The sequence below is a fragment of the Pristiophorus japonicus genome, chromosome 15 (assembly GCF_044704955.1).
Source record: "Pristiophorus japonicus isolate sPriJap1 chromosome 15, sPriJap1.hap1, whole genome shotgun sequence".
In the NCBI taxonomy this organism is placed as follows: Eukaryota; Metazoa; Chordata; class Chondrichthyes; family Pristiophoridae; genus Pristiophorus; species Pristiophorus japonicus.
In genome coordinates, this window is record NC_091991.1 from 104,880,191 (window position 1) to 104,892,336 (window position 12,146).

General features: G+C 41.7%; 1 protein-coding gene across 2 annotated transcripts in view; it reads right to left on the bottom strand.

Moving 5' to 3' along the window:
• Nucleotides 1-12,146, bottom strand: part of LOC139280937 (dynein axonemal assembly factor 5-like) — a 111,692-nt gene that overhangs the window by 21,368 nt on the left and 78,178 nt on the right. For both annotated transcript variants that reach the window (XM_070900750.1, XM_070900751.1), the window contains exons 9-10: nucleotides 10,448-10,595; nucleotides 4,020-4,170 (exon numbers count right to left, since the gene is read on the bottom strand). In XM_070900750.1, the coding sequence (XP_070756851.1) occupies nucleotides 4,020-4,170; nucleotides 10,448-10,595 (299 nt within the window). The remainder of the gene's footprint in view (nucleotides 1-4,019; nucleotides 4,171-10,447; nucleotides 10,596-12,146) is intronic.

Consider the following 12,146-nt stretch of genomic DNA (forward strand, 5'->3'; position numbering starts at 1 on the left):
AGGTTCTTGAGGCCATTCGGCCACGCTTTAGGGGCGGCGTCAGTGGCTCAACGGCAGCCGAAGATACAGCAGCAGCCTTCGAGCTGTGAGGTGGACGGAGGCCATTTGGACAAGGAGAGGCAGCCACATCGACAGTTTTATATTTAAATTTGCAGAATGGATGCTGCATTGTCACACCACGTATTATTGCAAAGTTGAATTGGCACTCTTAGTTCTCCAAACACACAGTCCTTAATTTGCATGCACCAATGCAGCACCGATTCTGCAAGTTTAGCAGTGAAAAGCTGAACTCACTGATTTCAGCAGGTGATTTATTCAGCAGTGCTGCTAAAAGCACTCCCTCACACACAGAAATATCAAAAAAAAATTAAATTACAAGCCTTTGCAGGGGTCCAAGAAACAAATCTTCACTTTTTCTGCAGTATTTTAAAAAATGGCCGAGTGCCAATGTTTGTGTGAGACTGCGCGTGCGCGCACGCTCCAACGCGCATGCGCAGGGTTGCCGGCACCACGAAGGCTAATTTAAATAGTACCCGCCCCCTGCTACTTAGAAAATCGGCGCGAGTGTTAGGCTCCGCCCCCTGCTGCGAAGAGCGCGCCGCGCCAAGCAGACATCAAGCTCCAAGGAGCTCGAGAATATCGGACTTTTTTTTAGGCGCAGTTTTCGGCGCGAAAAACAGGCGCCCAGCTCGGAGGTGCGGCGTTTTCGCCGCGGGACGAAACTTGGGGCCATAGTCACTGGAATTTAGAAGAATGAGAGGGGATCTCATAGAAACATATAAAATTCTGAAGGGACTGGACAGGTTAGATGCAGGAAGAATGTTCCCGATGTTGGGGAAGTCCAGAACCAGGGGTCACAGTCTAAGGATAAGGGGTAAGCCATTTAGGACCGAAATGAGGAGAAACTTCTTCACCCAGAGAGTGGTGAACCTGTGGAATTTTCTACCACAGAAAGTTGTTGAGGCCAGTTCGTCAGATAGATTCAAAAGGGAGTTAGATATGGCACTTACGGCTAAAGGGATCAAGGCGAATGGAGAGAAAGCAGGAATGGGGTACTGAAGTTGCATGATCAGCCATGATCATATTGAATGGTGGTGCAGGCTCGAAGGGCTGAATGGCCTACTCCTGCACCTATTTTCTATGTTTCTATGTTCCTCATCCATAACTATCTTGTATATTATCAGCTGCACAGATCCTCCAAGTAACATTGGATCATGTTGCTGAAGAGTATGTTCTACCAGGATAACACTTTACACAATAGATTGAAACAAAACTAATTTGGCATTTGCCTACAATGCTGTAGTTAATATTTTATGCCAATACACATTATGATACAGATGTATTTTTAAACCAGCTGATGCATGGAAGGATGTTTAATTGCTGCTATGTTCTTTTGCACACCACCATTAAGGTCAGTATACACCATCTGTGTTAATCAGCAAGGTTTCCTCTGCTTTATTTTACATTGCTTAGGACTGATGAGCAAATTACTGGATGATATTCGAGTTAACAAGCAGGAACATCGGAAGCTATTTTTCTAGATCATGCAAATGCATGATTGAATGAAAGCAAGACATTTTTCAGGATATATGTGAAGCAGAAATGAATCTCTTAGAATTACACCCAATCTACACTTCCATTAGATGTTGAACTAATAATCAAATGGCTTTCATGTAAATGTTATATCTCCAACAATGAACCCTCAATCTATGCCAGGATTTTAACCAAATTTTACTGAAGTGGTTTGGGGGCCTGAAACTGGCCCACTTCAAAATGTACTCTGCACTGGGAACATTCTCCTGAAGCCACATGGTTTGATCCCCGTTCAAAGATTATTTACTTGCAGCTCGGCAAGAAGGAAAATCCGTCTTGGATGGATATTTAGGGGCAAAATGTTTGGTTAGGAATATAAAAGATTTTATGCATCATGATCCCAAGTGTTTGGATATTTCAACAATCAACTCTGGAATGCCTGTGTCCCTGACCCTTGGCCCTGGGGAATGCCCATTTTCCCAGGAGTAAGGGTGTCCGCCACTTTTACATTACCCTGCAATTCCCAGAGGAGATGGAATTGGACGCCTTCAGTAGGCACAGACCAACTGCAGCTATAAAACTGAAGTGCAAGGATGGGCCGTGAAGTCTGGCAGTGTGGCTTGCTCTGGACTGCTTGATGAGTGGAAGGTCTGTGGGTATCCCTGGGGCAGACAAAGGCAGGAAAGCAAGATGTTGTTTTTGTACATTTAATTCCCAATCCTCCCCACCCTCAAGATGTTCACAATGAATTGGGACATTCTTGCAGCTGATCTCCATCTCTTGGAGGCCTGAATTCAGCTGCAGACTTGAGAGAGTGTTACAGTTCCTATCCATTTTGCTCGCACCAGGCTCTCTGGCAGGGGTGCCCCTGTGCCATGTGAGTGGCCCAGAACAGGAAATCCCAACGCTCCTGAGCTTACACAGCAACAACACACTTCGGGCGGACAGGCAAATCTGCCTGCACAGGTTTTTAATATCAATGTTTTTGTATTAGGGGAAAAATGTGCCGCCATGTAAGTTGGGGGTAAAGGAAAATGCGTGAATTCAACTCTAATGCCTTGTAAAATGCAAGTGTACAAACCTTTCACATGTCCAGTATTTTAATGGAAACATCAAACACCAGGTGCAGTTTTATTGCTAACTGCCGAGACATTAAACAATTAGATGCTAATATGCAGAGGTGAACTTCAAGATGTAGGTATGGAATGCAAGACATAGTTTAGTGTGAGCTGGTTAAGGGTTTGAAGAGACTGAAACTGAAGGAGATCGTGTCTGCTAGAGACCAGAGACAGATAATTGTCCAGGAATCCCACACAACTTAATCTCGGTTAGAAATCAGTTACAAAACGTCTTCCTCAGGAGGTGAAAGCAACTGAGTTGAACAATTTTTGGCACTACATTCTAGAAAATATATTCCACACACAAAAAAAGGACTGCTGCATTCTCCTTACATTTATATAGCGCCTTTCACGACCACCGGATGTCCCAAAACACTTTACAGCCAATGAAATACTTTTGGAATGTAGTCACTGATGTAATGTGGGAAACGAGGCAGCCAATTTGCACACAAACAGCAATGTGATAATGACCAGAAAAACTGTTTTTGTTATGTTGGGTGAGAGATAAATATTGGCCAGGACACCGGGGATAACTCCCCTGCTCTCCTTCGAAATAGTGCCATGGGATCTTTTACATCCACCTGAGAGAACAGACATTGATTTAACATCTCATCTGAAAGACAGCAACTCCAACTGTGCAGCATTCCCTCAGTACTGCACTGCAGTGCCAGCCTAGATTCTTGTGCTCAAGTCCCTGGAGTGGACTTGAACCCACAACCTTCTGACTCAGAGCCACGTGTGCTACCCACTGAGCCACAGCTGACACTGAGAGCAATGTCTTAAGAAAAACCCATCTCTCATTTATGCGCAAGTTCATAATTCTTAAGATGTGAAAGAGAACATAAAAATATCGACGTATTTTAATTTCTATTTTAAGTGTCCATGGTTTAGGGAAGTTCATTTTATTGACATTTTGAATTATTAAGTCATTATTACAATGGGGGAGACGGAAGTAAAAGGTGGAAAAATACAGGCACACAACAACTGAATAGACACAAGCTGTCACAGGGGAGCAGAAGCGGGGGGCGAGAGAGAGAGAAAAGAGAAAGCAAGAGTAAAAAGAAAAAGATGTAACAAGCACACACAGTGGATAATGATTGAGACAGCCATTACAGAATGAAGGAATGTGGAGGAAGATATGACAGACAACTCCCACTGGAATCAATATCTGTTCTTTTCTACTTGGATTTCATGGCACTGAAAGCCTGAGTAAGGCTCCGAAAATGTTAGCATGTTTGAAATTAATGCATTACTAACTTTGTGAAATTAATAGGCGACGTGTCTACAGCTTTCCCCGACAAGATTATTTAATATTTGTCTGGTTTTGAGCTGGCTTGTTTTTGAATTTTTGACCCTTCTGGGATTTACCTGTTCCAGTGTAATCATCTTGCTATGCAGCAGAGCCCACAGACAGGATATAGCAGTCGTACGGATTGCAGCTGCTGTCCTCCCAGCATGCCACAGCAGATTAGGCACCAAAATATCTCTTACAAGCGTCTCCAGGTAGCTACTGAACCGCCTGAAGCCAAACAGAAGACACTGCAGTTAGTAATGGAAAACTGAGGCAGGATTAATAACTTGTACATGTGGAATTTTTTAATTTTGAAGAGATGTGGGTGGGAAGTCACTGCATTTCCGACCAAATAATACGGCAAGGCGAGTGGGGTAGGAAGTACGTTCGGTTTTTGTTTTGCTCAGCTGACTGGCTTTGCTCATTAAGAGAGAGATTAATCTTACCAAACAATCAGATTTTCAAAGATGGAATATTTATCAAATAATTGCTTGCAATCTTGTGGATGCAGCAGTTTTCTGTAATTTAATTTTTCTTAAATCACACCACAGGTTGAGAGCTGCTCGTATAAAAACAGCAGTACAGCAAGGGAGTCACCCACCACTCTGAATAATTTCCACTTTGGCATTAATAAAATATATCTCAAGTTCACGAAGAGTCCAGCTTACAAAAGGTGATTGCATGAATATAATGACCACTAAAAAGACTGATGTGTAAATAGCCTTGCAAACAGGAAACATTCAGCAGGTCAGCCAGTATATGTGGAGATGGAAACAGGTTCTTGGAAAGATTATCATTGACTGTTATGATGGGAGTGTGTCATAATGTGTTGATTTTTTACCATGACCTTTCAAATTATATATTCCATTATTATTCAAAGAGCTTTTCACAATTATCAATAGCACGGCAAGCCTCACAGCACTCGGGATTCAAATCTCTTGGGCTTTTTGTCCTCCTTTTATTTTCCTCCCAATGTACTCCCCTTCACCTCTCGTGAAGATAATAACTCTGTCGTGAAGTACAATTTCTCTGATTACGACGCGAGTACAACTCTGCAAGATCCTGCAAATCTCCTGGGAGGACAGACGCACTAACCTTAGTGTCCTCGTTCAGGTCAACATGCCCAGCATCGAGGCACTGATCATACTCAACCAGCTTCGCTGGGCAGGCCACATTGTCCACATGCCCAACACGAGACTCCCAAAGCAAGCGCTCTACTCGGAACTCCTACACGGCAAGCGAGCCCAAGGTGGGCAGAGGAAACGTTACAAGGACACCCTCACAGCCTCCTTGATAAAGTGCAACATGCCCACCGACACCTGGGAGTTCCTGGCTAAAGACCGCCCTAAGTGGAGGAAGTGCATCCGGGAGGACGCTGAGCACCTCGAGTCTCGTCGCCGAAAACAAGCGCAGGCAGCGGAAGGAGCATGCAGAAAACCAGACTCCCCACCCACCCTTTCCCTCAACCACTGTCTGTCCCACATGTGACAGAGACTGTAATTCCCGTATTAGACTGTTCAGTCACCTGAGAACTCACTTTTAGAGTGGAAGCAAGTCTTCCTCGATTCCGAGAGACTGCCTATGATGATGACAATTCCTCTGGGACCAACTGTCATTTAATATTGTGACAAGTGGCCAGTGTTTACATGTGAATCCAGACAATGAGAAAGAGCTTCCGAATTTGTAACTGGATCTGATGTCCCAGTCATTTGGATCAACTTCACATGTAAAAATCAAACACAAGAGCTTTACTTTCACACCCCTTAATTAACTTGCTGTCCCACAAGTTATTTAAAGATCCACTAGCGACTATGCACCTGCAGACCAGAATATGCTAGCCTGTGATGGTCACATCCGGGACATTATTTCACACATGCAAGAGCCCATCAAAGCCTGCGGGTTTTTCCCACACACAAGAAAAGACCTATGGATACACTGTCCTCCACATCAATGAGGAGTAAGTAAATGTTGGTTATTTAACTTCTCTTGCATCCCTTCATGCACTGATCTAGAACTTTTAAACACAATATCTGGATGGGAACCCGACTGAGGGCTATATGAATAAATACAGGCAAAAATCAAATGCTGGTCCCTGAGCTGCTGGGAACACAGAATCATCAGGCCAAGGAAAGCAAATAGTCACAGTTGAAAGATGTGTATTGTGGAGTTTATCTTTTGGGTGTTGCCAGGGCGTACCTTTACAGAACTTTTCTTCGAGAGATGCCATGAGTCGAGTTCATGACCGAGCAGATCGGTCAGTGGGAGAGCTGAATGGTTTCCTTTTTGTTCCACCCTTTCATAGATTCTTTGCAATTAAATGTAGCTGTCGGCTTACTGCATAAATCTGTATTGTTTTGGTCACAATGGGGACTCAAACAATTTGCAAACAGAAAATGCTGGACACACTCAGCAGGTCAGGCAGCATTTGCGGAGATGGAAACAGAGTTAAGGCTTTAGGTCGATGACCTTTCTCCGTTTCTCTCTACACAAATGCTGCCTCCCTGCCCTGCTGAGTGATCCCAACATTTTCTGGTTTTTATTTCAGATTTCCAGCATCCGCAGTAATTTGCTTCTGTCAAATAATTTACAGTTCAATTCTGTCCTGTTTGAACTCAATCTACAGCCATAACAGCGAAGGCTCCCAAAACCAAAATACTGTGAGCTCGCAGAGATCATTCAATACTGAAAAAACTTCAGACACAAGATATTTTTTGCCCTAAAAGAAATGGAGGCAGTGAAATGAGCCGCAGTGTGAAAGGAGGAATCCAGTCAGAGCATGAGCCACCAGCACGGTGGTGAGGTGGGGGGGATTACTACAATCTAACATGTTTCTAAACATGCTGGTCATGGTACCCAAGGCTATATAAGGTTCAACTGGACAACAAACAAAGTGACCTGTGAATGTGGAGCCTTACCCTGGATTCTGGGTCATCTGAAACTTTCCTGAGCTGTAGGATTAAAGGGGCAGATCTGGTGATTTCCCTTTGAACAGAACGAGGTGATTTCTGTCCGTCTGTTTTAGAATTTCTGCAATAAGTTGTCTTATCCAGGTGTATGTTGATATTTTTAAGAAAAGCTTGAAAACCACCAGCTTACAGGATATTTTCTATGCGAGCTTGGTTACTGAACAGAAAGTAGCTGGCAGTGGTTGAAGGCAGCAGAGCAGAGTACAAGATGGGCGTGGTGCAGAAAGCTGGGTTCGACTGGTTCAAAACTTGGATGTTGACTTAGCTTGTTTTACCTTAACTTTAAAACTTTTCCCGATTTTTAAAATTTCAATGTGCCATTGAAGACTGAACCTTTGATGTGCAGTTGGAGGAGTGTGGTCCAAGTGGCTGGATTTGTTGGCTGCCCTGAATGATCTCTTTGTTTGGGTATTTCCCAACTCTGCCTGGATGGTAGATAACAGCTGAAGCCTCCTCTATTGGAAAGGTGTACAGATTTTGCACAAAGCACACCTGTGATAAAGGGGGAGGCACCACACTTCTAGCCACAGGCAACAGAGAGCATACAGCTGCAGTTGATGCAACAAAGTCCAATACTAAACTTCCCAAATTAGAGAAAGTGCTTCAAATTCAAACACAAGTGAATATACAAGTTCAAATGTGAAATACTGCTCAATTATTGCCACCTCGCATTAGGGACAACTCGTGATATTAACGAGAGGTAAAATAAATAAATGAAGGAGCTGAGATTCTGGTTGTAAAGCATGTGAAACTGTACTAATATGCCCAAATCATGCTGACAAATATCCATGCAATTTTTTAAAAATCCACAACTGCACTAATGTGCAGATGGAACAGCCATCCTTGTGAGCTAATAAAAAAGAGGAACAAATCCTGCAACAACAAAAAAAGGCAAATCATTTGAGAAAGAGATAAAATAAACTGGCCAACGGGTGGGGGAGTGTTTGGAAAAATAAAGCTTAGAAACCATTTGCAATCCAGCTAGCATGGCATTCAGTAAAGATAGATGGAGCAGGCCGTGTGGCATTAATCGGTTTGGGGAAAAGATTTAGTAATAGACAATATGAATAATAGTCCCTGGAAGTTGTTTTGGGAGTGTGGACTTGCTCACTGTGTGATTCAACTGTGCAGCATATTGCATTGGCTCAGAAGGAAATTCAAAATTCTACATTTTCAAAAAGACATGTGTCTCCCAGAACGACCAGTATACTGGAGGTGCAATGTGGGGAGGGAGAATCAGTTCTCAAAGTGTCTACCCCAACGAAAGACTGCCATATTGTAGATCCGTGTGCCAGTTTTATTAAAACAATTTATAAAGTTAAATCTTATTGATGATGCATATGTATTATTAATATTGAGGCTAAAATTTAGTAACACCCTCTATATCTCCAGGAAAACAAAAAAATAATAGACAACGAATCCTATAAACTGCTTTTGTTGATGAGGGATTTAATAGAAAGAATTTGTCCCATAGATTTCTGATTGGCTGCAGTATAGAGTTATATAAGGGTCTGATTTAAGCCAAGTTAGAATATTGCACTTATCTCTGCTGTACTAAAGGAAGGTCTGTTTCGATCACTTTCCTACAATTGAAGGAATTTCCATCTCTCTTCCCCAGCTCAATTTTCCATTTACTTTATTTTTTCTTTTGCTGCATGTTCCATGTGTACTTTGAGTGATACACGGCTGACACAATAAATATGGAGAAAGTAAGATGTCGACAATACAATACAACAATACAACATGCCAATTCATATTTTGATGCACCTCATCGATAACGTACATGAGTTTGTGTCAGAAAAACTCACTTCGAATGCTAAACTCAAATCTTCCATTAGTGAACGGTACGGCAGGTTAACTTCAAAAGGCTGGGCTCAAAGGGCACGCGAGAGAAGAATCACTTACATCGTGTTATAATTTGCACTGTCCAGAAGATGGCGCTCCCTTATTACAATTGTTAAAATGACCCCCAATTGCTGCCAAAACTACGGCTCATTCAAGTTTCATCCAAAATAGAACATAATTAAAAGTAATTTCTTAAAACATAATTAAATACATCATGTGTGATTGATGTTGGATTACCCAGAGAAGGAAACATTGATTTTAATCCGGTTAATAATTGAACCTGAACTGACTAATGCAATTCTACAAGGTGGTCTGCATTCAATGACCCTTTCCCAGTTTTGTCTGTGTTGGCATTGTTAACAGGTAAATATCCACATCAAAGCACAATGTTAGCTCGGCTTTATATAGTTTTTCCAATAGAATTTGCACAAGGAAAAAAGCAAAAATGCTTTGCATTTAAGTCCAATCATGGAAAACAGAAAAAAAGAAAACAAGAGAGAAAACGGAACAAGTGGGTGGGCCACACAGAAATTGTATGACGAGCACTTGGAGTCTGGCAGTCTGCTTGGCCGAGAAATATCTAGCACCATTAGAATCCATTTGAGACAAAGAATTTGAATGTGTGGCCCTGAGCCATGACAGAAATTGTGCACCTGTCATCTGAATCATAAGTCTGTAAAATTCCACAAAAACTTAGAAAACATCCTGCAGTGATGAAGCAGAATCTGTCCCAGGGTATGGTTACTCTCCCCTAATGATTTTTCGACCATCATTTCAAATAAAAGCACTCGGAAACCTGTTGTCCCTCATGTCAATCAAAGCTGTCAGGCATGATGAAACAACCCAAAACATTCAATAAAAGCAACAAATTGCTCGGAGTGAAATGGTGGCTCATAGCACCAATTTATTTTGCTGAATTTCAGTAATTAGCTTCATACCATCACACACCAAATAATTGAAAGTTTTTAAAATTGCACTTTGAGACAACTATTCCCAGCGTAGAAGGTTGTTTCCTTTTCAGGAAATTGAACTATTTGCTTAATGGCACATCATCACCTTTCAAGAAAGTGGCACCGTGGAATGCCCTAAATGATCGAACTCTCTGGCAGGTTGCATGCAATTCCTGAAGCAAGGATCTGTATTTAGCCGCAGAGCAACAAGGGCCTTCAACTTACCCACAATCACAAGACTTGAATGCCTTTTACTCCCCGTTCACTTAAGAATCTCTTTGCCTTTTCTAACTAAGCAATAAGGAGACACTGGGTTACCCCAGTGTCATCAAACAAAAACATCCCCATTTTAGAGGGGCACAATAATGAGCCAAACCATAAAACAAAGGAAACTTATAAAAATTAAATATTACACCCAGTGTCCAGTCCCTGCGGAGCCCACAAACATATTGGCAGATACTGCATGCTCCTTCACTGCTCTGGGTTGCGTGGAATGCAAATATGTTAATTACATACACAGCTCCACTGTTCTATGTTTCCACAGGCACATCTACTGCGATGCAGAAATACCCACAAGTGTCAATTGCATCCTTGGGACTCATGTATGTAAAGATTTACTATGCAGCTATTTCTTCTTTTACCGACCTTAAATTGTAAAATATCAAAAGGTGTTCACAATGATTAATTCTTTCTGGGAGAAATTTGGTATGGTTGAATTTACACCTGCATCAACGATGTACCTACCCTCGAGAGTTCAGAGTTCCATCGGCATTCAGCAGTAATTTGGATAAAACAGTGAAGAGTTTTAAGCGCATCTCAGGATCTCTGCTGGGTTGAAGGCAGGTTTTCAAGACTGGAAAAACTTCATGGAGTGATTCCCCAAGTACAGGTCCTACAAAACACAGTACAGACAACCTCAGCAGGCGATTCCGTTAGAATAGTACTTCAAAAACAGCTTTAGTTTCAGAATATTTAATAACTAGATAAACACCATGTGCATAAAGGTTGCATTGAGATGAACTCTTACTTCAGAAAACTAAAATCAATTTTGTCCAGTTAGATTTTATGTATCTTACAGCTAATTGAGAATGAGTTAAAGAAACCATTAGAGAAAGAACGCTCATTTTACTTAATTCATCAATTGCACAACTATGTAAAATACCTTTTGTATAACAAATGACCACAGATTTCATTCATTCAGAGTGGTTTTAGAGGTATCCGGTTCCATTTAGGAGCACTGCTAAGCTCAACAAAGTAAACTCACATCTGTGATAAATCTGTCAGTTCTCAAAGATCCTATCAGTTGCTCACCTTACACAATGGCTGTGAATTCTAGATTGCTCTGACCAAACTATAAACATACAATATAAACAGTGCCAATTTGGCAATATTGTTATTTTGAGATGAAAACTTCCAAGAAACAGAATATGAATTCAGCTCGAGGTAAGCAGTTTCATTTAAACCCCAATCAGCTCCTGCCCCGTGGCAATGAACGGCTCATACACAAAACTTGCCTGGAACATGCCTGAGTTTTGTAATAATACACTATTTAAAGTTATGGAAACTATCAGATCTGAATTTGTAAATGGAACAAGTGCCACATTATCTGCATGGTCTGGCTACTTGACAACAGGGATATTTTACATGGATCTCGGACTATGAAACATCTTTAAACATATTTTTGATGGTGGTGAGGTTTATTGGTAGCTAATTAAATCAGCAATATCTCATGTTCTCTATCAATTGTGTGTTTTTCAAATATATTTCTAAATGCAAGTAATGAACCACTACATTTTATATATGTGCCACCTGCTAACACCAAACAATATAGAGAAGACTTTCCTCTTCCACACTCCCCTGGCCAATGAATGGGTAGAGAATCAGAGGTGGGAGAGAGCACAGAAGCATGGAATAGCGCACTAAGCAATGCTACTAAGGTCACATTCTCAGGTACTGTGCTGCCGAGTAAGCCAGTGTCACAATGTTAAAATCCCCCAAATTCAAGATTCTGAAAATACCATTTCAGGATGCAGATGGCAGAGTTATGAGTACAAGTTTGCACCAGGGGTAGCTGTCAATAATACATTGTTTAAAGTAGTTCTTCTCTTAGGATCCTCACTATAGCTCACCAAAGGCCCGGACTGGAAACTAATGTCCAAGTCAAACTTTCCATTTGAGGCACAGCATTTCAAGTGCACATATATATAGGCACAAACTTCCTTCAACCAGCAGTACACAGATGCCAATACCAAGCGGTACTCTAGGTTTCAACCAACAGTAGGCAAGCTCGGTGCGTACTGGGTACTTCAATTAAACTCACAACTGTTGGTTGAAACGGGCACCCTATATGAATTAATTTCGAAGAGAAGGTTTCTACTTGTGACGGAAAAGTCCAAGAGGAGGAAAGCCAAAAGGAACATGCTCACTGCAGGTTGAAGGAAAC